The following is a 27861-nucleotide window of genomic DNA, read 5'->3' on the forward strand; positions in this document are numbered from 1 at the left end:
GCCTGTCAACAGAACCGGTCTTTTTTTTTAACTTAACTTTTTCTTTCCCTAATCAAACTGTTCAGAGATGTTATTACACACTCCTGGAACAGGAGGGATTTGAACCTGGCCTCAGCCCAGGGGCACTACCACTGCACCCACAAAAGGATCTTAGCAGCCGTGTCATTACAGATAATGTGATCAATGATGAGTGTACCTTGCATTTTTTTTTAAAAAATCAATATTTTCTCTTAGATTTCAGAAAACAAGATTTGGCACACAACTTATCTTCCGGGGGTGATAACAGTAGAGGGTACAGTTGAAGGGTCTTGCACCAAGGATCAGAATTTCCCTTCATTATCTCCAGTTCTTGGAGAAAATCCTTCACAGGAAGAATGTTCTGCCACCATTTCATAAACAGATTCTGGGAACTCACAATATGTGTAGATGCAAGTATTTGAGTAGAATAATGATAGTAATAATTTAGGAACAGAGTTCTCCTTTGGGAATCTTGCAAAACACATCAATGTCCTGTCTAGATTTCCGGTACCCGAAGCACAGGCATGTTGACTGGAGATAATTGGTTGCAATGTATGCAGATGGCAGTGTACTAGGGAACTATCAGCCGTTCGGAAATCTAATTTGAATCTAATGTTTTATTAATAATATTTTCAGAAACTGCTCAATATTCATCTAAAACTTACTCGTGCTAAAGGGAATGACAATGAATGAAGGAATCCGGGCTGTGACAACACCAGAGAACTGCACTATTGCTGTTCTCAGGTTTTGGACAGACGTCAGAAATTCCAGAAATAGTTTTTGCCTTGAATCCTATTCTTGTCGACTGAAATTATATTTATTTAATGCTTTAATAGGGACATCCATGTTCGAATCCTACCTGAATAGGTGCCAGTTCATTTGGGTCCACATAATTTATGCCATAGAGACTGCCATAGTCTTTTTCCTGAAAACAGAACAGAAGTTTCATTATGCACAGCACAGCTGATTGCAGAATGGGGAGTTGCAAGGGCATTCTGGTGAGGCCTTTCTTTCATATCACCTTGGAGGTCTTTCAAACCTCAATGAAGCTTAATCATTTGGATTTCATGATCTCCCTTCCTCATGAAATGACTGAAGCAAAACACACTGTGGATATAGATCAGGAAAATAGGCTAACCTATATCTGTCAGTGAAAATGCCACCGGCTCTTAATGGCAGGACACGATCACACAAACCAGGGACAGGTTTACAGAAGCACCCTCCTCTGGTGAACGATGGAATTGAGAGACAAAAATGCAAGTCTCAATATAGGTATAGGTAATTCAAAAGAAATTCTGGAGATATTCCAAAATGGCTGACCAGCCAGAAAACAATCTTAAAACACAAAGTCTCAATTATAAGGAATGACGTAACTGATGTCATCCAGTTACTACATGTTTGAAGGTAAAGTTTTATCTGAATGTCTTGTTTCCATTGACAACATTTTTCAATAAAATTTGCACCAAGCTAATAAAGGGAGTACTTCACAGACAAACCTTCTCGACAGAGAAGGGCAAACTGGGGCATTTGGACAATTCCTTGAATTGACAGATATTTAACTGGTATAAAGGCCCCCAGTAAACGATTGGGTTTAAAGGCTTGATAGTTCATCATTCTATCTGAAGCAGGAAGAAGATAATTAGTCATGTTTTATGGAAGTGGAAAAAAGGGTACAAATTCTTAATTAAGAATAATAGAACAAACACCTACCACATTGTAACGCTCCAGCATCTTTTCCGTGACTGGGTAGCGCAGTTTCATTTTCCGATATAATGGGTGTTTCTTATGATAATTGATAAGCTCCACCAGGCTGTCAAACTCTGCTGAGGTCCCCAGTATGTACTTTCCTTCTTCATAGTTAATGCGGCAATGTTTAACCTTACTTTCAGCTCTGGAGAAGACCACAATTTTAAAATGTAGTTTGGATTCTCTTCACAATGCCAAGTATATATTTATTTTAAATCAGATTTATCAGTGGTTTGTAATCTTACCTAAAGGTAATTGCATATGAATTGGGTTCATCTCGCTTTCGAACCAAAAAGGCTCCATCTCTAGGTATCCTCATTAGCATGTCCTCCGCTTCTCCTCGACTTAGATTTTTATAGTACCATCTGAAATGATCACAAATGGAATATATGGTCAGAGTATACGGTCAGCAACAAAAAAGCAACACTCACAACCTGACCTCAGAACAAGCTGGCTACATTTAAAAGCATTAATTTTCCCCACTCCAGCTCCAGGGGTTTTGTGGCATCTGGCAAGTGATGTCATCAAGCAGACTGCTGAGCCAATCATAATGAAGAATTTTCATCATCAAAAAAAATGCACAGTTGTATCTCACATTTTCATCACTTTAAAACCAAGTAAAGATTGGGACACATATATGATACTAAAGCAGAAGATAAAATGTCAAATAAATGCTTTTTTAAAAGTATATTTATTGATCATTGATCAATTCGTATTATATCAAAACATAATTATGGAATTTATATCATGGAATGGAAGGAAGAAGCTCTACACCTGTGAATGTATCTTCAAGGCCAAAAGCATTGCACAGTAGTGATTATGATTTAATACATCATTAAAAGTTCCTTCTTACATCACTCAACAAGGCTTCAATTTCACCTCATTCAATAAAGCAAAAAAATTTCAACATTTTTTCACAGCGAGGATAGGATGTAATAGATTGACGTTTATATTAAATCATTGATCCTGAGGTGATTGCAATGTACAATTTGCGAAGAAGTAGAAGTACACTATGGAGTAAGGTATTGCTGGTCGCATCTTCCAGTTTTCTGGAAGTTGCTGTCAGTTTTCACACCCACAAATGCTGACAGCTTCACCATCGTAACTTCTGCAAATTCCAGGTCAATGTTTTATTCACAAGTCTGTGACATTCAAATGAGATCCATATTGAAACAGGTTGACCAATTGCATAGTTTCAGTCAGTCAGTTTTTGGAACTTCAATTCTAATTGCTGGGGTATGGAATGTACTGCCAGAAAATTTGGTTGAAGGCAGGTTCAGTTGGAGCATTAAATGTTTTATTTTTGCTATTTAGGGGTATGGCAAAATGGTGAGTGATTGGCACGAGATAATAAAGCTGGACTAGATAAGAGGGCAGTACAGTGCAGGGCCAAGAGGCCTCCATCTGCACTGTAATAATTCTGTGATTCTATGATTTGATAATTGAATGGAAAATGTCTGATTTTGACGCTATTACTATGAAATGAGACACTAGTTACACGTACAACTGAACATTTTTCATCTTTTATCTAGTTCTGACTTAAAGGATTTTCTGCATAAATTTCATTAGGCTCAATGTTGGCATTTGCACATCTATTTTAAATAGTCACATTGGTATTGACCTGACCAAAATTGGGCAGCATAGGTTCAAGTCCCATCAAAGTGATGCAATGAAAATCTTCTCTGGTGCTGTGATAGTTTTATGAAGAAGTGGATTCTGGGTAATCTAAGATGGAGGACGGGAAAAATTTCTGGCTGTAAGAGCTGCTCCTTTTTTTGAGGTACTTTAGGCGTTGGAGGTGATTTCCTCGAATTCCAGTAGCTGTTTTATATGCTGTTGCATTGTTTAGGAACTTTGGAAAGACAACAGTCAAACAAAGGAAGCATATGGTGAGGACTGTGCAGGAGAGAGAGAGAGAGAAGAGAGAAGAGAGAAGAGAGTCAGAGTGCATCTGGGAAAATTAACAAACAGTGAAATTCACAATCAATCTTGGAGGAACTGCTAGATGAAGTTCACAGCACAGAATCAGATACGCTAATTGTTGTTTTAAGTCTGTCCAAGAGAAAGGCTGCAGTAGTGAGAATAGTGGATTCTTTCTTGATTATATGTTTTTGGAGATAAGTCTCTTGATTAAACTTAAAATATAAACCATAGCTATTAATTTAACCTGGGGCAGTGTTTGTAGAGGAATAAGATGGTCTGCAAATTGTGAAGGAGCAAAATTGGCCTTTTGCAGAGTGATATGTGCTTCCTGTCAGATGTGGGAGTTTAAAGAGAGTTTAAGGGTTACTGCGGATTCTATCTGCCATAAATGTTGTTGGATGCGAACCTTATCAGATCGAGTGGATCAGTTGGAGAGACAGCTAGAAGCAATGAGGAATTTGCAACAGCAACAGTATGTGATGGATGGCAGTTATAGGGAGGGGGGAAAGTCTCAGATACAGTCATGTAGATTAACTCCAGGAAGGGTGAGAGAGGTCGGCACCTAGGGCAGGAGTCTTTTGTGGATATACCCATTTCAAACAGGTGTGCTGTGTTGGAAAATGTAGGGGGCGATGGATTCTCAGGGGAACGCAGCACAAACAGCCAAGTTTCTGGTATTGAGACTGGCTCTAATGCGATGAGGGTACGTCAGCTTCCAAGAGATCAGTTGTGTTCGAGGACTCTGTAGTCAGAGGTACAAACAGATGTTTCTGTGGCCAACAGAGAAAAAGCAGAATGGTGTGTTGTTTTCCTGGTGCCAGGATCAAGGATGTCTCAGAGAGGTTACAGAATGTTCTCATGGGGGAGAGGGGCCAGCAGGAGGTTATTGTCCACATTGGAACCAATGACATTGGAAGGGAAAAGGTTGAGACTCTGAAGGGCGATTACAGACAGTTAGGCAGAAATTTAAAAAGGAGGTCCTCAAGAGTAGTAATATCTGGATTACTCGCAGTGCTATGAGCGAGTGAGGGCAGGAATAGGAAGATAGAGCAGATGAATGCATGGCTGAGGAGCTGGTGTATGGGAGAAGGATTCACATTTTTGGATCATTGGAATATCTTTTGGGGTAGAAGTGACCTGTAGAAGAAGGACGGATTGCACCTAAATTGGAAGGGGACTAATATACTGGCAGGGAAATTTGTTAGAACTGCTTGGGAGGATTTAAACTAGTGTGGTGGTGGTGGTGGTGGGACCCAGGGACATAGTGAGGAAAGAGATTGATCTGAGATGGGTACAGCTGAGAACAGAAGTGAGTCAAACAGTCAGGGCAGGTAGGGACAAAGTAGGAATAATAATTGCATTTATTTCCATGCAAGGCGCCTAACAGAGAAGGCTGATGAACTCAGGGCATGGTTAGGAACATGGAACTGGGATATCATAGCAATTACTAGAAACATTGGTCAGGGATGGGTAGGACTCGCAGCTTAGTGTTCCAGGATACAAATGCTACAGGAAGGATAGAAAGGGAGGCAAGAGCGGAGAGGGAGTGGCGTTTTTGATAAGGGATAGCATTACAGCTGTGCTGAGGGAGGATATTCCCGCAAATACATCCAGGGAAGTTATTTGGGTGGAACTGAGACATAAGAAAGGGATGATCACCTTATTGGGATTGTATTATAGACCCCCCAGTAGTCAGAGGGAAATTGAGAAACAAATTTGTAAGGAGATCTCAGCTATCTGTAAGAATAATAGGGTAGTTACGGTAGGGCATTTTAACTTTCCAAACATCGACTGGGACTGCAATAGTGTTAAAGATTTAGATGGAGAGGAATTTTTTAAGTGTGTACAAGACAATTTTCTGATTCAGTATGTGGATGTGCCAACTAGAGAAGGTGGAAAACCTGACCTACTCTTGGGAAATAAGGTAGGGCAGGTGACTGAGGTGTCTGTGGGGGAGCACTTTGGGGCCAGCGACCATAATTCCATTAAATTTAAAATAGTGATGGAAAAGGATAGACCAGATCTAAAAGTTGAAGTCCTAAATTGGAGAAAGGCCAATTTTGACGGTTTTAGGCAAGAACTATCGAAAGCTGATTGGAGGCAGATGTTCGCAGGTAAAGAGACGGCTGGAAAATGGGAAGCCTTCAGAAATGAGATAACAAGAATCCACAGAAAGTATATTCCTGTCAGGTTAAAAGGGAAAGCTGGTAGGTATAGAGAATGCTGGATGACTAAAGAAATTGAGGGTTTGGTGAAGAAAAAGAAGGAAGCATATGTCAGGTATAGACAGGATAGATCGAGTGAATCATTAGAAGAGTATAAAGAAATAGGAATATACTTAAGAGGGAAATCAGGGACATGAGATAGCTTTGGCAAATAGAATTAAGGAGAATCCAAAGGGTTTTTACAAATATATTAAGGACAAAAGAGTAAGTAGGGAGAGAATAGGGCCCCTCAAAGATCAGCAAGGCGGCCTTTGTGTGGAGCCACAGAAAATGGGGGAGATACTAAATGAATATTTTGCATCAATATTTACTGTGGAAAAGGATATGGAAGATATAAATTGTAGGGAAATAGATGGTGACATCTTGCAATATGTCCAGATTACAGAGGAGTAAGTGCTGGACGTCTTGAAACCGTTAAAAGTGGATAAATCCCCAGGACCTGATCACGTGTACCTGTGGGAAGCTAGAGAAGTCATTGCTGGGCCTCTTGCTGAGATATTTGTATCATCGATAGTCACAGGTGAGGTGCTGGAAGACTGGAGGTTGGCAAACGTGGTGCCACTGTTTAAGAAGGGCGGTAAAGATAAGCCAGGGAACTATAGACCGGTGAGCCTGACCTCGGTGGTGGGCAAGTTGTTGGAGGGAATCCTGAGGGACAGAATGTACATGCATTTGGAAAGGCAAGGACTGATTCGGGATAGTCAACATGGCTTTGTGTGTGGGAAATCATGTTTCACAAACTTGATTGAGTTTTTTTAAGAAGTAACAAAGAAGATTGATGAGGGCAGAGCAATAGATGTGATCTACATGGACTTCAGTAAGGCATTCGACAAGGTTTCCCATGGGAGACTGATTAGCAAGGTTAGATCTCATGGAATACAGGGAGAACTAGCCATTTGGATACAGAACTGGCCCAAAGGTAGAAGACAGAGGATGGTGATGGAGGGTTGTTTTTCAGCCTGGAGGCCTGTGACCAGTGGAGTGCCACAAGGATCGGTGCTGTGCCCTCTACTTTTTGACATTTACACAAATGATTTGGATGCGAGCATAAGAGGTACAGTTAGTAAGTTTGCAGATGACACCAAAATTGGAGGTGTAGTAGACAGTGAAGAGGGTTACCCCAGATTACAACAGGATCTGGACCAGATGGGCCAATGGGCTGAGAAGTGGCAGATGGAGTTTAATTCAGATAAATGCAAGGTGCTGCATTTTGGGAAAGCAAATCTTGGCAAGACTTAGACACTTAATGGCAAGGTTCTAGGGAGTGTTGCTGAACAAAGAGATCTTGGAGTGCAGGTTCATAGCTCCTTGAAAGTGGAGTCATAGGTAGATAGGATAGTGAAGAAGGCATTGGTATGCTTTCCTTTGTTGGTCAGAGTATTGAGTACAGAGTTGGGAGGTCATGTTGCGACTGTACAGGACATTGGTTAGGACACTGTTGGAATATTGTTTGCAATTCTGGTCTCCTTCCTATTGGAAAGATGCTGTGAAACTTGAAAGGGTTCAGAAAAGATTTACAAGGATGTTGCCAGGGTTGGAGTATCTGAACTACAGGGAGAGGCTGAACAGGCTGGGGCTGTTTTCCCTGGAGTGTGGGAGGCTGAGGAGTGACCTTATAGAGATTTACAAAATTATGAGGGGCATGGATAGGATAAATAGGATAAATTTTCCCTGGGGTTGGGGAGTCCAAAACTAGAGGGCATAGGTTTAGGGTGAGAGGGGAAAGATATAAAAGAGACCTAAGGGGCAACTTTTTCACTTAGAGGGTGGTACGTGTATGGAATGAGCTGCCAGAGGATGTGGTGGAGGCTGGTACAATTGCAACATTTAAGATGCATTTGGATGGGTATATGAATAGGAAAGGTTTGGAGGGATATGGGCTGGGTGCTGACAGGTGGGACTAGATTGGGTTGGGATGTCTGGTTGGCATGGACAGGTTGGACCAAAGGGTCTGTTTCCATGCTGCTGTACATCTCTATGACTCTACTGAGAGCACCCAAGGCTTTATGTCAGGTCATCAAAAGACTCTAGAAAATGTCTGTCTGAAATTTGGGAATAAATTAGTGATTCCAAGTGAAATACTGTGGATGCTACAAATGTGGAAAAATCACAGACGATGCTGGACAAACTCAGCAGGGCTGGCAGCATCTGTGGAGAGAGTTTCCTTGTAAAGCAGAGTCATGCTGGACTTGAGACATTAACTCTGCATTCTCTCCACAGGTGCTTCCAGCCCTGCTGAGTTTCTCCAATATTCTCAGCGTTTGTACTAAATTAGTGATCTTGCTTATAAAGGCTACAGGGTGGCTTCATGGAGACATGTGATTTTTGTTTTTCATTTATAGATTGCTATGTTCATAGAGACAGACTTTATAGACAATTTCAACGCATCCCCCAATTTCTAAACTCAGGAATCAGTCACATCAGATTTTCCTTATGACTGCTCCAGAAATGCAGCCCATGTTGTTGGAAAATAACTAAGTGGTGTTTTTCTCCATTCATGTGATGCTTACATTGATGGCACAAGTTTCTAACTTACTCTTGCGATTCATGAGGATTTGGGCTCGGTACTGCTTCAGTTAAACGTAATTCAAATTCACTGCATCGTAAAGGTGCATTCTGATAGTGTTGAACGAGATCATATACGTTGTTGAAAGTTAAATTATCAGTCAAGAAATACTTATTGCTCTCTCCGTCTGTGCAAGAACGAATGCGACAGTGCTGGACTCTTCCATTTCTCCTGTTTAGATAAACGTAAAGAGAAAGTTAGAACATGCTATGAGGCTCTAATTTAAATTCAATTTTGTTATAGCTCATGCAATTTTACCTATGAATATTGCTTCTTCCATGTTTTCAGAGCCTCTGTACATTATTTAGTAAATGACAGGGCAGCTAGGTTATCAACTCCAGCACTGTTCTGATAACACCTTCTTGGAGCTACACATGCATCATGTGACTTGTGCTTTTATCGTACCTATCTTTTCAGCAGGATTTAGGCTCTGTTCACCACCTTCAAAAGACAACCAGCAGTCCCTGTCTCACCACATACCCAGAATCAGGCTGATGTCCTGAAAGTGAATATGTGTGATACAATGCTAAAGTGATCCAGTGATAAAGAAAGAAGTTGTGTTTCTATATTCACCTTTCACAAGCTCAGCATGTCCGAAAGTGCTTCACAGTCAACAAACTTTTTTTTAAGTTGCTACCAATTCAATGTAAAAAAAAATGCAGTTGCACTGTCTGAGACTGATTTATTTTGAGATAAAACTACATTTTACCTTACATCATTAACGCTGATAAGGGGATTAACTTTTTCAAGCCTTTTCCAATGTATCATTTTCCACAGACTTTCTTGCTACTGTATTGTATTCCAAACCTCTGAGAAGTTGCTGACACCTGCTGGCAACTTTATGGTATGTCATCTTAAATTCAGCAGAATTTTGACAGTGAAGAGAACCACATTAAAGTTTGGTGTCCTTTTCAACCAACGCCTGCATGTGCAGTACTAGTCTGATATGCACCTGATCTTCAAAGTTAAGCATTCACAGGTCCCAGCTAGTACATAGATGGAAAGCTGCTTGGGAATACCAATACAGTAGGCTAGGACTCTTGTGGTGCAGTGGTAGTGTCTGTGCCTCTGAACCAGGAGGCCCACCTACTCTGGAAGTTAATAACCTCTCCAAACAAGTTGGTTAGAAAATATGCGCATTTGCCTTCCAGTAGGACATATAAGTTTTCAGCAGATGGAACCTTGGCTGATATTTTCTTTCCCTTGTCAATAAAATTCATCACCGGAGATGAAAATTTTAAAGGGTAATAAAATGAGTGGCTCCTGCAGCCTCGCACATCTTAAACATTTGCACAAATTCAAAGCTAAAATGAATGTTTCAATTGGTTTCATTTGTTTAACTAAGGTCAAATCTGAAAAATTTTATGTCATGATCTCTCAGTTGTCTGTATCTCAATTTCAGACTTCTACAATTTGCAGGCTTGCTTCTCTCTTCCCATTTTACTGGGTGCTGTACAAAGCGTTATTGCACAAGGTAAGATCATATAGGTTTAAGGGTAAATCAGTAGTTTGGATAAAGAATTGGTTAACCAACTGAACACAGTGAGTCACGAGGAATTGGTCTTTTTCTAGTTGGTAAGATGTGAGTAGTGGAGTGCTACAGGATTCAGGCCTTGGATTCCAATTATTTGTAATCTATTCTAATGAATTGGACATTGAGGTAGAAAGTACTATAGCCAAATTTTCAGATGATACAAAAATAAGTGGAAAAGTAAGATGCATATGAAGAAATAAGAAATTTGCAAATTGGTAAGGATAGGTTGGGTGAATAGGCCAAAATGTGGCAGATAATATTTAATATGGATAAGTGCACGGTAATCCATTTTGGTTGGTGGAAAGAAAGGCAACTTATTATCTAAATGGAAAGAAACTTTAACATGCTTTGGTGCAGAGGGATCTGGGTGTCCCTGTGCATGAATCATAGAAAACCACAACGCAGGTAATAAGGAAGGCAAATGAAATTTTGGCATTCATTGTTCAAAAAATATACTATCAAAATGCTAAGTATTGTTGGAAGGGTACAAAGCATTAGTCAAAATCGCACCTGGAGTATTGTATACAATTTTGGTCACCTAACTTGAGGAAGGATATATTTGTTTGGAGGAAGTTCAATGGAGGTTAATTAGATTAATTCCAGAGATGGAGGGAGATTGAGCAGTTTTGACCTATACTCTGTGGAGTTCAGAAGAATAAGGTGAAATCTAATGGAGGTATATCAGATGCGAAAGAGAATTGACAAAGGAAACATGGGAAAGATGTTTCTAAATGTGGGGCAATCTTAGAACAAGAGATTATAGTTTTAGGATAAGGAGTAGCAGATTTTAAACAGAAATGAAGGGAAATTAATTCTCTCAAAGAGTCATTAATTGGTGGAATTCACTCCCCAGTGTGCAGTGGATGCCGGGACATTGAGTAAATCTAAGGAGGAGATAGGCAGAGTTTTAATTCAAAATGGGTTAAAAGTTATGGAGAGTGGGCAGGAAAGTGGAATTGAGGCTGAGATGAGATCAGCCATGATCGTGGAGAAGGCTTGAGGAGCTCAATACCCTATTCTTGCTCGTAGCTCTTACATTCCCCAACTGCAATCATTATATTATTGATCAAATACATACATTTTTAATTTTTAACTATTTTCCAGGGAGATGTTTGTTTTGTGCTTCATTCAGACCAAAATCAAGGGCCAGCAGCATGTAAAACATATGTGCATTTTGAAACATTATGATATCTGTTTAAAGCTGGGCAGATGTCAGCCAGCAAGTCAATTTATATCCTAGCTCCTATTTTGGATGTGGGAGATATATGTTGACCAAAAAATTTCAATACAGACCAGATACATTTTTAACAAGTCCGGGAATCTTGAAATCAGGTAAAAACCTGCATTGCTTGAATCCAGTTTGGGGTTTGTATTTTATGTTGGTGACATTTTATCACTTGTTTTCGTGTATCTTTGGAACATACTTTTTTCTTGTTTGGAATAGTACGTAAATTTTCCCAAGATTTGATATCAGATGTCAAAATAATCTCCAAGTCTAAAGCTCAGTGATCATTTCAAAAACAGAGGAATTGAGTGTCCAAACATTAATGTGATAATGACTGTAATGAAGTGAAATAAACATACATAATTTAGAATGATTTGCTTGCTGTCGCTTCTCATTTTCTGTTTTACACATTTTGGTCAGTCCTTACGAAATCTTGTACTCTTTTCTGGGTTGCAAAAGAATCCTTATTAACTATTGCAGCTTGATCATACTGGCATTAACTTGACAGTCTCCAGCTTTTATCTATTCCAGTACCAGGACTCTGGCAACTGGTTGGTGTAATGATGCATGCTGATAGTTTCAGGATTTTTTGTTCCTTCTGTAATCCAGTGTACCTGACAGACATTCGCTAGTCATTTCATAGTTTATTTCAATCAGAATGCTGGTATAGAACTGGGGTACAGCCATGATTTAGCATTTATTTCATCCTTCTTTTTTTAATATTTTATTTTATCTTGTTTTCCGAACATCAGTAATTCACGAACCATTTTTAATATCAGATTTTAAACATAATCTCCATTAAATAATGTTTATACTTAAAAGGGTTAATTTAAAAAGTTGAATATCAGTACCAAAATGACAACGTGAAATCTCCAGGGAATGTGTCACTCTCACGGACCAAGAAAGTTCCATCTCTTCCTCCTGTTTCCATACAAAACTCCTGGAGCAGCTTCTCCGCCCTCTGTCTGCCGTCTTTCCCCATTTTCCCATGAAACCATTTCTCATTAAAATGACGATCCATGCTATTTAATGCCTAAATAAAACAGTTTTCATTATCATTCCCACAGATACAGCGTTACAATGAAGTGGCAATTGTATTGCGAAGGGAGTGCAAAGCAGCAGTGGAAGGGATATCAAAGATTTGGAAAGAATTCAGAGAGAGACTGAAAAGGATTCAAGGAGTTACCAGAACCAGCACAAAGAATGAAGGTCTTCTAGTTTAATAGAAGAATTCAACATTTTGAAGGATTTTGATGAAGTGAATAAGGAGAAATGATTTCCCACTGATCGGAGGCTGTTTAAGAGGAGGAGACAGATTTAAGGTAATGTCAAACAAACCAAAGGAAACCGAAAGAGAATTTTCATTTTTATGCAGTATGATTTTTTTTTACTATTGGAATGCAGTGTCTGAAAGGAAGCAGATTTGATAATCAATTTGAAGAAGGAAATATATTGGAAAGGAACAAAATTACAGGGATGTGAGAGAACATCCAGGGCATTGATAATAATTAGATCCTTCTTTTAAAGAACCAAAAGGCTTCCTCCTGTTCGGAATGGCAAATCCACAAGAGTGGTGATGTGCAGGTTCGCAGTGGTGAGCACAGTATAATGGTAAAGTGAAGAATGAGAATGTCAAAGACAAGCATGGTTTTGTATTTAGGGGTGAAACACACAAAAGCCAGGCAGCAAGATTGAATAAAACATTAGGGTTCCATTGGAATATTACATACCCCATTTTGAATGGATATAAAAGTATTTTGCAAAAGTGCTATTGACCAGCATTGACTTGATGGGCCAATGGGTCTCTTTCTGTGCTGTAGACCTTTATAACTCGATAATGCTACAGCGTAAAGTGACCAAGTGTAATTTGTTACAGTCGAAATGGGGAAATTCAGAATTTGGCTGTTGTTCACCAGAGTTGTGGAAGTTAAAGGATGATGTGAAGAGGTCATCAAGACCACGATAAAGTAACCAATGATAGATTGCTTGTAATGGCTAGTGTGCTAGTAATCAAAGGGCACAATCTTGTGATAATCATCCAAAAAATATCAACAGAAGTTAGAAAATAGTTCTCAGTAGAGGGTGGGTAGAAGAGGAAATAGATAAATGACATGTTGTTTGATCCTAATTGATAACTGGAGTTCACTTAAGACTGATTTAATGCTGTCACTGAACACTGCATTTTCAAGTTCATTAATAGTCAACAAGAGGAGGCTCATTTTTCCAATGCTCCACACTGTTCTCTAAAAGAGAAGAGCATGAAGATCAGCAAATGGAAAAACGAGGGGACCACCTCACTCCATGGTCAACATGGTAGCTGTGTGCGTGTGTGTGTGTGTGCGTGTGTGCGTGTGTGTGTGTGTGTCTCTCCTTCCACCGGATACTCCAGTTTCCAGTCCAAAGAAGTAGAGCTTAGGTAGATTGACCATTAAACTGTCCTGTATTGTCCAGAGATGTGCAGGCTGGCAGGGGCTTAGCCATGGTTAAATACAAGGTTATGGGGATAGGGTGGAGGTCTGGGTCTTAGTGAGATGCTCATTGGAGGGTTGATGCAGTGGGTCTGCACTATATGGATTCTATGAAGTGATGCTCATTTCACTTCCTCTGTCAGAGGATAGTCTCCTAACGAAATGCTTCAATCATTTTGAGGTGGTCCTTTTTAATAAACACTTGACTCACCTATGGATAACATAGGGAAAGACAATACAGTTGCAATAATTGTTATTAAAATTGGTACTGGTACAGTATTAATAACATTCCTATACATAGATTTTGTCTCTGCAGCAGAGATCACAAAACTCTCTGAAGTAATACTCTGGTGCTGTCTGTTAGGACGGGCTACCGTCCCCGTGTTCGTTTGAAGGAGAGAAACACTGGATCTGATTCAAAATATAAGCTGTTTACTGAGAGAGAGACATACACAAAATACAGTGAGGTGTTTACAGCTCACTGGAGAAAGCGCCTTCTGTCTATTGTTCTCTTTGTCTAGCTTTTTAGCCCCTTGCATCCCAGTGTTACATCCTTATTTGGTAAAACTCAGAATTTTCATATGTGATTGGGTCTCGCCTGATAACGTTCTATTACCTCAGTTTGAGCTATGTGTATCTAGACACGGCTCTAATGTCCTGTTATCTCTCACCCTCCCTGGGGCCTCTTCAGGCTATGCCATCAGCTTTTCAGTCTGTTCTTAGTGTAACATAATGGCTTAATGTTGTCTAGTGAAGCTAACAAGTTCCAGACTTGCTAATACTACCTTACGTAAGCACTACCTAACAATAAAGTTTCTTACACTGCCTAACCTTAATAATGGATCCCAACATGTCTTGTGGTAGAGGCAAAAAGTGAAAGCAAATTATTTCTCTTTAATATAAACAGAGATTGTCAAGATGTGGGCGGCACGGTGGCACAGTGGTTAGCACTGCTGCCTCACAGCGCCTGAGACCCGGGTTCAATTCCCGACTCAGGCGACTGACTGTGTGTAGTTTGCACGTTCTCCCTGTGTCTGCGTGGGTTTCCTCCGGGTGCTCCGGTTTCCTCCCACAGTCCAAAGATGTGCGGGTCAGGTGAATTGGCCATGCTAAATTGACCGTAGTGTTAGGTAAAGGGTAAATGTAGGGGTATGGGTGGGTTGCGCTTCGGTGGGTCGGTGTGGACTTGTTGGGCCGAAGGGCCTGTTTCCACACTGTAAGTAATCTAATCTAATGTGATATCACCAGAGCACAGAGCTTCTGACGTGGAAACTAAAGTTAGAAACTTGACTACAATTGTGCTTTAGCTTTTGAAGTAGAGTGCATTTCCATCTCTCACTACATCATTTAGAGGACATGGAAGAGACAAAGAGAAATTATGCATGCAGATTTTCTTTTACCTTCTTGATTACACATTGAAAGACTAAAATGAAACGTGATGAAAGCTGAGGGAGAGAAGAAAGGAACAATAGGAGAGAAGATAGAAGAAAGCAAAATATGAAGAGTGGTACCTGGTTTCTTGTTCTAGAAAATTCATCATCTTCATCTGTTGAATCTGCAAAATAAAGCTTTCCATCTACTATCACACAATAGTGCTTGTACCAGGCCTGCAAAAGAAATCAAAATGCATGCTAAGTATACAACCATTTTTTGGTTTGGTTAGCCTGCCTGGCACCCTCTCCTCATTCCTGATGAAGGGCTCTGGCCCAAAACGTCGAATTTCCTGTTCCTTGGATGCTGCCTAACCTGCTGTGCTTTAACCAGCTACACATTTTCAGCTACAACCATTTTTTGTCAATAATACACAGTAAATATGTAAAACTGCACCAAATCTGTTATATACTTGGTATTTTAAAAGGGTATTAAAATCAGAAGCTAGAAATGCAAGCACTTTGCACAGATCTGTCAAGAAAGGTTTTGTGTATGCACAACATTGTTAACAGATATAATTCACGAAAAGCAAATCTTACGAATGGGCCCTTGTATTTCTATGTATCCTAACATAGACCATTAGGAAATATGTATCGATCTTATACAAGCTCATTGATATAGATTCAATTTATGTCCTTATTTAAAATGGCCAGCTATATACAAATCACATCAGTTTGCAAAGGATTTGATGTTGTTTAAATGAATTATTGGCTTGGCACGGTAGCTCAGTGGCTAGCATTGCTACCTTACAGCGTCAGGGACCCAGGTTCAATGCCAGCCATGGGTGGCTGTGTGGAGTTTGCACATTCTCCCCATGTCTGCGTGGGTTGCCTCCCACAATCCAAAGATGTGCAGATTAGGTGAATCGGCCATTTTGAAGTGCCCATAGTGTTCTGAGATGTAAAGACATTAGTCAGGTATAAGTGTAGGGGAATGAGACTGGGTGGGTTACTCTTCAGAGGGTTGTTGTGGACTTGTTGGGCCGAAGGGCCTGTTTCCACACTGTAGGTATTCTATGATATTTTCAGAGATTTCCTCACATATGGCATTTGGTTAAAGTTAACAAACTTCTGACTTAGCACCTTACAGTTATGATAAAATGTGCATCATTTATACATATTAATCAAATACTTGGCAATCGGCTTTCAAAATAGTTGCAGGTGAATGTTGGCTACTCCTGGGACTTTTTTGTTGAAAAACATAATGTCAAAGAGATCTTCTGGAATAGTAACCTAAGTTCAGCATTTGTCAGAAAGCAGGTGACTGCAGAATGTTGAGTTAAGAAAAAGATGTTTACATTGGTGGATTTACATCAGGTAGGACAAGCATTTAAGGCTTAGTTGTCAGCTTAGAGGAATTTAGGACTGAGCTCTTTTTAAATTCTGCTCATAAAAAAACTTGAGTTGAGATTAACAGCAGGAGTAGTTTCTCTCCTAGGAAAAATTTGGGGTGATTTAGGGAACCAATTATCTCAGTGGAAGGGTTTAATATGTTAAGCTTCCAAACCAGGAATGTTTGGTTAGAAATTTGCAGGTGAGAAAGTTTAAGCTCTCAATCATGGGAAACATTCATGCCAACAGACTCATGAATTGTCTTCACAGGTCATGGTAAACAAACTACAAGGAGTCATTTAGGCAGAAACTTAAAGAATTGAGATATGGATATAATGGATAGTGTTGGAAAATAGGTTGAAACTTTGTTTTGTTGTCTGTTTTAAGATCATCTGAACTGCCTCCTATAGTTTGCTAGCTTTTTCTTTCATGTAATAAAGTTCTGTTCAGTTGTAAAAGAAAGTCTGCACCTCCGTTTGAATGTGTTTCACTGACTAACCACTGTGTTAACTAACTAAACAAAAAGAAGTTCTATCAAGTCTGACTTGTCCATTAGTACCATCATAAGACAGAACTGGTATTTCGTGGGCGGCACGGTGGCACAGTGGTTAGCACTGCTGCCTCACAGCGCCTGTAGACCCGGGTTCAATTCCCGACTCAGGCGACTGACTGTGTGGAGTTTGCACGTTCTCCCCGTGTCTGCGTGGGTTTCCACCGGGTGCTCCGGTTTCCTCCCACAATCCAAAGATGTGCGGGTCAGGTGAATTGGCCAAGCTAAATTGCCCGTAGTGTTAGGTAAGGGGTAAATGTAGGGGTATGGGTGGGTTGCGCTTCGGCGGGTCGGTGTGGACTCGTTGGGCCGAAGGGCCTGTTTCCACACTGTAAGTCTAGTCTAGTCAATGCATCTTTTAAACCTTAATCTTAGAGAAAATATTAGCTATGTATCCCGTATAAGACATAAGAAATGATTATAAATACTGATAGATATGATTTTACCAGATCAATTGGATCCAGGAGATAAAGAAACCCAGATTTCTTTTCAAATTCCTTGAAGGATGTGTAAACAGTAGACGTACAATTCTCTTGCTGAGATTCCAATTTTTTGTGCTGTAAATAGTGACAGAAGTTTCAGAATAATAAACAGAATGACAAGTCGGTAACTGGCTGCAACACACTACAATTTCTAAGTGACACTAGTCATTAGGAGGTAACCTCTCTAAAACAGATGGTGGATGGGATAATAACAAAGAGAAATCAATAGAAATTATACAGTAAAATAAAATAGCAATGGCAAAAAAAAAAATTGGCAACTTAGGTGGACCTGCAATGAGCAAAACAATTAAATTATTATTTCACAGAATTATCCAATGTGGCTACATTCTGTGGAGAATCTGATTGGGTTGTAATGCTGCATAGTTAGATCATATCAAATTTGGGATCTGACTGGTGTGCAGTTAGCATGTGCCAATCAGCCATATCGTTGGCTTACACCTTCTTTATTGTATTACAGATAATAACATTATACACAAATATTTTGAAATGTTTTGCAACATGGAAAGGTGCAGGGTCTGTGCATGTCATGCAAATAAAAAGCTGGAGATAGCTGGAATTTCGAAATAGAGGTCACTCCCATTCCAGCCCTGTCTGTGAACTGGTTTACTGATAACATATTCACCCACATATTCATCCTGATCGTCTCGTGGTTTTTGTGTGCGCTATGCTTGATAACTCAAACAAAAACGGTCAGTTTCAATCACCAGTCCCAAAGGTCTAATGTGGCTTTAATTGGCAACTGCATGTTGATCATTATCTGTTTATTAAGCAGTGTGGATAGAATCTGAAACATACAATATATTCAGAGGAGGTTGTGTTTCAGGGCCCAGTTCTGGTGGCGTAACTGCATATTGGAACTCACTGTCCTAATCCCATTTTCCTGCTTTCTCCATTAAAGCCTTGCTTCATTTTTATAAATATGATGATTGGCTTGGCTTTAGTTGCCTCTTTTGATAATAAATCTTTTTTTCTGTGTGTTAAATCAATTTTTTACGGACCCCTCCTGTTTTAACAGAGCTCTGACGCATAGATTTAAATCATGTAAAAACAATAAAACCAACGTGACACTCTCACCTTAATAATAATTTTATTGGTAAGCTGTGCTGGAGACGGCAATTGTTCAGCATTTGCTTCAATAGGTTTGGTGATAAGCGCAGAGCCAAATGTTTCCTTGAACTTGGTGGCCATATGTCGCTGCTGCTCAACTGTACAGTGTTCTTCAATTGAAAGTATAACTGGGTACCTTAGAAAGCCAATGGCAAAATGAGTGCCACATCCTCTGTACCATATATAAGCTGAATGGTATGGGCATTTGAAAATACTTTGAAATATAAATGTGTATTAGCTAATTGAACCAGTGCAAGAAAACAGGTACGAGACTGGAATTGGGAACTCAGTGGTGCAATGAGTAAGACATTGTCCTTTCAACTTTAGAACCCAGTTACAAATTGACAACAGAAACGTCCACTGGCTGTGAATCTCCTGTTTGAAACAGCCACAATTCTGCCTCAGGACTGAGACAATGGGGTGGGGGGCTCAGACCCAAACAGCAAATTTAGCAGCACCCGGCAATATGATTCTGACAGGTGTAAGCAGGACTGGTCTGGGGCACTGGAAGCAATGGAAACAGGGCTACTTCTGAAAAGGGTGGTGCTGAGGTATGTCAGTGAAACAACACACAGGGAGTTTCTTTATCCTTCAAGCTGTAATCGGCATGCTTAATGCAGAATTTGTGCTTTGGGGAGGGTTGGAGGGATCTTTTTTGGATCTTGAACTGGTCCCATGTGGAGAAAGGAACATTCATTCTTTCATTTCTTGACATATTTGGCATAGAGACAGATTTTCTGCCCAATTAAAAGCAGTGGGCATGTCCGAGAAGCGAGAATGCCCATTAGATACTTTCCAGCTCCACAGGTGTAATAGGCTGTAATAAACCATGCTTTCATTAGGAAGTGGCAATTCACCAACATTTTTATAAATCAAATTAAAAACTGCGTACCTCTCTTAGTGGGTTGTTTGTGCTTGAGAATGTGTGTTTGTATGCAGGTGTGAGGGATTGTGTGTAAGTTAGTGGGTGTGTTGCTTGCATTTATGTTCATGTGTAAGCATGTTTTTGTGTGTTAGTGAGCATGTGTAAGTCTCAGTGTGTGTTTCAGTTAGTGCATGTGTGAGAATGGATATGTGTGAGTCTCAATGTGTGTTTGTGTGTGTGCATGAGAATGATAGTGGGCAGAGGCCAGGTCAGGATAATCCTTCTACAGGACCATATCCACCTTCAGACAGACAGAGGGAGCCTGTCAACCTACTTGGGCTATTGACTCCTCAATCTGCAGCTGGTGTCTGCATCTAGTCAGTTCCACTGCCCTCCTCACACCAGGACCCTGAAATGGCCAGCGCCAGTGATGACATTAGGAAGGCAGCACAGTGGCTGGCATCCATAAGCTGGAACGTGTAAATAAAAATCTTTGTAGATTTCACATGTACGCCCTTCCATGAGAGAGTTGTTCTACTGTACAGACTGAAGAAACTCCATGAAAGCCTATGGACATTGATCCATCTCCCTCAGTGCCGGCTCAAGGAGTGAACAGGGGTTCTGTTCACATCTGTCAGCCAGGGCTCCCTGATGGTACTAGGTTAACAGTTCCAATCAGGGATCTCATATTCTATGAGGTCCACCTGGCTGACCACATTGCAATCACTGCACAGATCTTTCAGTTTGTTAAATGGACTGATTGTCTGATGTGGAATTGGTAGACCCTGCAGTGACAACAATATTGTGGCTGCTAAAATACTAAACAAAGTACACAGTTGAAACTTACTCTGATGTAACAAATGCATGGGCTTTGATAGCATCAACAACATCATCGAACTTGATTTTGGATGTAAGTGTCCAACCGTGATAAATAATTGGCTTCCCATCTGGTCCATCCCAGCAATCCACTAAACGTTTAAAAGTAAATGCAGATCATTATCATAAAGAAAAGAGTGTATCAAATAAAATCGGACAGAAACCAGGCAATTAGGCAGCAGAGTGGCTCGGCGGTTAGCACTGCTGCCTCTCAGTGCTATAGACCCCCAGGTTGATTCCACCCTCAGGTGACTGTCAGTGTGGAATTTGCTCATTCACCCTGTGTCTGTGTGGGTTCCCTTTGGTTTCCTCCCACAATCCAAAGTTATGCAGGTTAGGTGGATTGGCCATGCTAAATTGCCTGTAATAACCAGGGATGTGTAGGCTTGTTGAATTAGCTGTGGGAAATGTGGGATAATGTGAGGTTCTGGATCTGAGTGAGATGCTGTTTGGAAGTCACTGCAGACTCAATGGGATGAATGGCCTCTTTCTGCACTGTAGGGATTATAGATCAAGGAACAGAAGTGATTCCATATGAACTTTAAAAGAAGGGGTCTCAATGTGGGGGTTCGAGTGTGGGTTTCTGAGCCAACATTTTGGGATCATGAAGGCCAAGACAGTAATGGTTGCCAGACTCAGGCAGAGTTTTTAAAATTTATTCACAGGACGTGGGTGTCACTGGCAAGACTAGCATTTATGGCTCATCCTTATGTGCTCAGAGGGCAGTTAAAAGTCAACCACATTGCTTGTGGGTCTGGAGTCACATGTAGGCCAGACTAGGTAAGAATGGTAGTTACTTTCCTGAAAGGACATTAGTGAAGCACATGCAATTTTTGTCTAACAATCAGCAACAGTTTCATGGTTACCACTGGACTCTTATTTCCGGAGTTTATTTATTGAATTTAGATTCCATCATGGACCAAGAACATTATCGGCATTTCTGGATTAATAGTCTAGCAACAATACCACTAGACTATTGCCTCCCCATAACTGAAACAGCTAGCTGCAAGACTGTCATTCTGTTCAAACTTGCAGAAATGGCCAAAATGACTAAAACTTGAGGTCTTCCCTGCAGCAGTAAAAACTTTAGGTTTCACACACACTTTTTGAATCACATTGTACCCTCTACGTTCCGCAACCCTTCCTTTTAACGGTGCTCCTCCATTCCACTCAATCTTAGAGACTTCAACAATCCCACCCACCAACCCCGTGGCTCTCTGTTCTCATGAGGGGTCGTGCAATGTTCCAGTTTTGCAGTGGGGTCGCAGTGGGAAATAGGTTTGGGGGGGGGTTGGCCTTGCTTTTCAATACTTAAAGCCATGGAGAATGTGAGCATAGTTTTGTTGTTCAATGTGGTCCGAGTGTGATAAAAAAAATTTAGGTTTCTTTCCAGGCATATTCAACTTACACTCAATACATCGACACCCCATTCTTAGACATCTGGCATAGGCTTCTGTTGATGAATCGCTACGGACCTGGTCTCCTGTGAGGTATCTGTGGACAGTCAGTCACTTCAGTAAAAGGCTTGGCATCCACCATTTTACAAATTTGAGAATATTTAAATATTGAAAGAAAGACACATGAATACCTTTAAATAATCATTATGGTGTACATGGATTTCCAAAATATGTTTGATACAGAGTTGAACCATTCTGAGTGTGAGCAAAGTTAGAGTCCATAGAACAAAATAGAAGGTAGTGGCATGGATATAAAATTGACTGAGGGACAGCAAACAGAAAGTAGTAGCTGATGGATATTTTCCAGATTAGAAGGAGGCTGTAATGGAGTTCTCCAGGCTCAGTATTGGGATCTTCCTTTTGCTGATACATATAAATAAACTAGATCCTGTTGCACAGGAGATAATTTGAAAGTTTGAGGCTGGGAGTATTGTAAGGTATGAGGAAGACAATGCCAAACTTTTAAAAACTCAGAGACAAGTGGAGTGGCAAATAGGAACTTTAATGCAGAGAAGTGTGAGGTGGTACATTTTGGTACAAAGAACATTGAGAGATAGTGAAAATTAAGCAGATAATATTCCAAAGGATATGCAGGAGTAGAAAAACCTGGTTGTATTCACGCATGATTCATCAAAAGCAGCAAGAAGAGTAGACAGAGTAGTTAATAAAATATAAAATTTCTAGGCATCATTAGTAGGACAAAGGGTAAAAGAGCAAGAAGATTTTTATTGAACAAAAGGAGTAAATACAATGTGAGAAAATGTTTTGTTCACTTGTCGAGTAGTGTCTGGAACTTAGCAGCTGGAAGTGGTGGAGAGAGGTTCAATCGACGTACTTAAAGGGACTTTGGAGAATTATTTGAATCAAAACCATCTGGGGAGAAGGCAAGAGAATAATGCTGACTTGAAGAGCTGGTGTGGAAGTAATGGGCCGAATAGCATTCTTCTGACTGGAACAATTCTGTGATTGCTTTTCATCTTTATTACGACTTGTTATTGGAGGATACTGTGAAGAAATGACAAACTGGGGGCAGGGTCTGGGAGGCTGAAACTTGCTGTCATGGAGATGTGTGATACCAAACATTAAAATGTCATTTAATTGCCTGTTTCATTGCATTTTACATTTTTAAGAGACAATTTTAAACTATAGTCAAGTACCCTGTCTAACACAGTGTAATTTGCCTTGCTGTGTCACCATATGTCACTTCACTGAGACTGAGACAAGAAAGCCCCAATAAAGACACTGGATTTGCTGGAGGTGTTGATAACCTCCTTCCTAACTTGTCAATGAAAGGATGATCCATTCGGATCTATTCTAGTTACCTGCATATTAAAGAAATTATTTTCTTGGGTTCCTTCAAAAGGACTGAAAGAAATCATGCCTGAAATGAGCCAATCAGCTTGCTAGAGGAATTTACTAAGTTTTGAATTACATTTGAGCAAACTGGAGTGATGGAATGTGACACACCTCTGGGGGTGGACGCTGAGAATGGATCAGACAATTTTTGATACTATCTGCAGTAGGGTGACGTTTTCTTTCCCCACTCTTTTCTGAACATTCCCTCTAAGACCTGAATTCTGTTTTTAACTGAGAAAAAGTGTCCATGACCTTGTAGTAGACTGAGGGGTTCTACTGAAAGCTTTCATTGACTAACCAGGTCCTCTGCCTGTCTTCATCTGTCCCCACCTCACCACCTCATCCCCTTTATCTGCAGCTCCCCCTACAACCCCCCTAGACCTGAAGAAGGGTTACACCTGAAACGTCGACCTCTCCACCTCCTGATGCTGCTTGGCTTGGTGTTTTTTCCAGTTTGTCTACATTGGATTTTCTACAGCAGTGATTCCAGGAGAAATGAGATATACCAACCACAACCGAAATGCAACTGCATCAGACACAGCCAAACAACGAGATGCAATCAGTGAATCTTTATTGATATTACCATTTTATTTGGTCAGGATTAAAGTTGTACGTGCTCAGGGAATGCATACGTTTGTAGACATTAGTGAGCAGAAGGATGTATTTGCAAATTTTTAACATTTTTAAATATTTTTACCAAAGTGGATTTTAGGAATAAAATTAACTCTTGAGAATGCTTACCTGGTTTATTTCTTACAAGATTATTCACAGCCCAATAGATACTGAATTGGCTATATCACATCCTTTTTTTTAACATTTAAAGTCTCTGTTACAACCAAGCAGAGAGTGGGAAAAGAAAGCAGTCAGTTCACCCCTTCTGCCCTGCTTATAACAAGCAGTTTTGGTCTGCAGTACTAAAAGGATCACAAACATTCCTTCATTTTTCATCAGGAGGGGAACAACTGTATGTGGGTGACCTGACCTATGTTTTTGTTCAGCATTTTATGATATATAAGTCCATTTTAATCACATAACCAGAAGATTAAATTTCCTATTCCTAAAAACATACATATTTATGTTTCAAATAATAGTGCTAACTGATTGTTGTCCATCAGTGCTGATTATTTCATTGAAGAGACAGCACATTGTTTTAAAAATGTATCCAGCCTTGTTTGAAAATGAAGACACACTCTGGTCCTCGTAGTTAAAGGTTATCAGTGAGCCCCATTCAGATTTCAATGATTAATAAAGGACCTTTATTAATGAATGCACTTCCAATTCAAACAACTAAAAAGATACATTCATCTTTAACTTATAAAAGAAAACCTTTAAAAATGGGCAAAGTAAATAGCTTACGTGTTATGTGATGATGAGATCCAATAATGTGACAATGGGTTGTTCATGTCCTGGGGACAGATAGAATCATACTTGGTATCCCAGATGGTATTTTCTCTTGAAAACAAGTAGGTCAAAAACTGAAAAACAAAGAATAAAATGAAAAGCTATTACAGCAAGCTAACCTTCTTGCAAAATCATCAAGATTGAGGATGCATTTTCAAACCATACGGACCCCCACTGTCCCAAACTTTATCACCAAACTGCACTAAGTTAGCTATCTTCATGGAAGGATGCCCTAGAATTAGGTCCAGGATTCTTGATAACCGGGGATTCCTCTCCAGTGACCCCTTCACCCCCATATGACATTACAATTGTGTGGATGTGAGGAAACAACAGAATTAGGGTCAGTCTCAGCAACTTCCACACAGTTAAAAAGGGGCTGTCAGCAAGATGAAGGTGAGATGCAAAATACCACCCGAGCTTGGTTAATCTCTGAAGAATGAATCAATTTGCAAAGGGAAAGGAGAAAAATGGTTTGTGGAAGGAAATCAAAAAGGCAACATTCCAGCTAAACAATAACCCAAGGAAGATCTGGCACCATTGATGGTACATCTCTAAATGGACCAAATCTGAAACAAACTCAACCAGCACAACAAGCTGCATTTTGTCCAGGCACGTCAGCCTCCAGGCTATTCGACATTTTGACCTGTGAACAGCACATCTCCAGAAGTGTTGGAGGTGTTGCTGGGCTCTACAGTGAATCACTAACATCCTTACAAATTCAGGATCATTGCTTCTTGACGTATTAATTCTGAAAAGGAGCTCTTCATGAACTCTGTGTGAACTCCAGCTCATCATAGTATAATAAACGTTACTGTCACTGGCAATGTTTTTGGAGGTCGTCCCAATAGACTGGCCCGATTTCAGGAGAAAAAAAACAAACTCTGCTACCGGTTCTGCAAGTCTTTGATCAAGATTGCAATTACTGATTGGGAGGACCTCTGAGGAACTTACTGCAATCAGATTTTTCACTCTTCCCCTTACAAACCAGTTGAAATTTCGATATCATTCCCTCAAGGAGGGAGTTAATATACCTGTGATTAATTGCAATGTTACACTGGGATTTAAGGTACAAATGAATTGAAGATTTTAAATCCATGATTATTATTGCATGCTCTTAATTAGAGATGTTCTTTTAATAATTATGTCTGTGTGATATCTCCTGAGAGTGTTCTTCTTTCAGTATTTTTAATGATTCTTGTGTGTCTCACTCTATCCTCCTTCCATCAAACATTTTCCGACCTGGGTTGGTAAAGTTCACAAGATCAAGGTTTTCCATTCGAACTGCACAGAAGATTTCAAGACTTTTCTGCTAATGGCTGACACAAACAAAAGCAGTATTTCAGACTCAGGATGATGCTGACACCCAGTGGCTTCTCTGGGAATTACAAATATAGAGATCTCACATTCAGTCCAGTTTCTGGCTCCAGTTTATTCACTTCAACACAGTCCCTCAGCATTGCTCACTCGACGTACATGGATATGACGGGGACACACAAAAAACCAATAGTCCTCTCGGCTGGCAGCCTGCACAGTTGGGTCTAGTCCATAAGGAAAAAGAGACTAAAGTCTCAGTTGGGCTCATTGATTTATATCCGTTTTTGTGATTTCCCATCTGACAGTTTCTACGTCTACAGTGAAATGTCCAAAGCAGGATTTAAAGCTACCTGTATAGGCTGATCAAATCACTGTCACACAATTGATCAATCTCTTGAATATAGAGAAAAGTGGAATGTGCTACCTTTGTATTACTGTGAATCAAATGGATCATGATGCTACTGGACAGTTCCAGACAAAAACAATGATTTAATTCCTGTAGCACCTTCAAAACAATGAATGTCCCAAGGCACTTCACAAGCGCAAAATTCCAAATTCAACACTGAGCTACATAAAGAGATTTCAGGACATGTGACCAATGGCTTTGAAAGCTGTAGGTTTTAAGGAACATCTTAAGAGACAAAAGCAGAGTAGAGAGGGCAATGGAAGGAATTTCACAGCCTAGGGCTTAAATTAGTGAAAGCACAGTCACCAATATGCAGAATACCTAAAATCAGGGATGATCAAGTGGTCAGAATTAGTGGCGTTCTGAGGATTGCAGAGGTGGAAAGAAATTTTGCAGATGGGGAGGGTGAGGTGGTGGAGAGATTTGGAAATAAGGATCAAGTGTTTAATCTCAGAATGTTGTTTGACCAGGAGCTAAGGCAGGTCAGCGAGCACGAGTTGACAGGTGAACGGAATATGTTGTGAGTTAAGAGACTTGTGACTGTGATTGTAGGACGCAGAAAGAGGGAATCATTCGGGGAGCAGGGGGGCTTTGGAATAGTCAGTTCTAGTGAAAATAGAGTATGTTTGAAGGTTTGAGAAGCAGCTGAGCAGAGGTGAGGGAGTGAAGTCGGGTAATGTTCGAGAGGACAGAACTGGCAGTCTTAGCATTGGTGTACATTTGACCTTTGCAACACATCTGAAGGCGACATAGACATGTTTTGAATAGTATGGGTTAGTCTCAGAAAGTTTATAGCTTGAGCAATGGAGTTTGGATTGGGGACCGAAGATAGTGGCTTCAGTCTTCTCAATACTTCATTGAAGGAAATTTCTGTCCATCCAGTACTGGATTTCAGAGAAGCAGTCTATTGATTTAGCAACAGAACAGGAGTCAAGGCAGGCGAAGGTGAGGTAGATCTGGGTGTATATGTGAGAACTAATGCAGTGTTTTCATGAAAAAGAACAGATTGAGGGAAAGTGAAGCAAAAATGCAAAATCCTCACATCCCTCCAGGAGCTGTGGTCAGTAAAGATACCAGCAGAACCATGTACAGCTGGTCACTGCTGTGCTGGTACAGATCAGATGACAGACAACTGAGAGTTCAATTCTTTGTCAATCCCTGCCCCGATAGACAAACAGTATTGACCTGAGTGCTGATGGAGCACTGATGATATGCTCTCCTTTTCACATGGGTACACAAAAACCCCTGCCCAGGCTGAACATAAGGTAACCCTTTAGCTTACTGAGTTTGCACGATACGCAAAAATATTTAAAGATGCCGTGCACTTAAACAAACTGGCCTTGCATCGTGAAAAATTAAAGGCTTATAAGAATGATGCCAGGGATTAAGGGCTTGATATGTGAGGAGTGGTTGAGGATTCTGGGTCTGTACTCAATGGAGTTTAGAAGAATGGGAGGATTTCATTGAAACTTACAGAACACTGAGAGTCTTGGATAGAGTGGATTTGGAGAAGCTGTTTCCGCTATTGAGAGAGTCAAGGAGTCAAGGGCACAGCCTCA

At 40.3% G+C, this 27861-nt stretch overlaps 1 protein-coding gene across 1 annotated transcript in view; it reads right to left on the reverse strand.

Annotated features, from left to right (window-relative positions):
- plcg2 (phospholipase C, gamma 2) overlaps positions 1–27861 on the reverse strand; it is a 203019-nt gene that overhangs the window by 35394 nt on the left and 139764 nt on the right. Inside the window, exons 10-20 of the mRNA XM_060837990.1 lie at positions 24538–24656; positions 21777–21862; positions 20340–20460; positions 18595–18763; positions 17464–17574; positions 15217–15312; positions 12089–12270; positions 8449–8649; positions 2010–2129; positions 1729–1909; positions 878–943 (exon numbers count right to left, since the gene is read on the reverse strand). Of these exons, the coding sequence (XP_060693973.1) occupies positions 878–943; positions 1729–1909; positions 2010–2129; positions 8449–8649; positions 12089–12270; positions 15217–15312; positions 17464–17574; positions 18595–18763; positions 20340–20460; positions 21777–21862; positions 24538–24656 (1452 nt within the window). The remainder of the gene's footprint in view (positions 1–877; positions 944–1728; positions 1910–2009; positions 2130–8448; positions 8650–12088; positions 12271–15216; positions 15313–17463; positions 17575–18594; positions 18764–20339; positions 20461–21776; positions 21863–24537; positions 24657–27861) is intronic.

This window comes from Hemiscyllium ocellatum, chromosome 17 (assembly GCF_020745735.1).
Source record: "Hemiscyllium ocellatum isolate sHemOce1 chromosome 17, sHemOce1.pat.X.cur, whole genome shotgun sequence".
NCBI lineage: Eukaryota > Metazoa > Chordata > Chondrichthyes > Orectolobiformes > Hemiscylliidae > Hemiscyllium > Hemiscyllium ocellatum.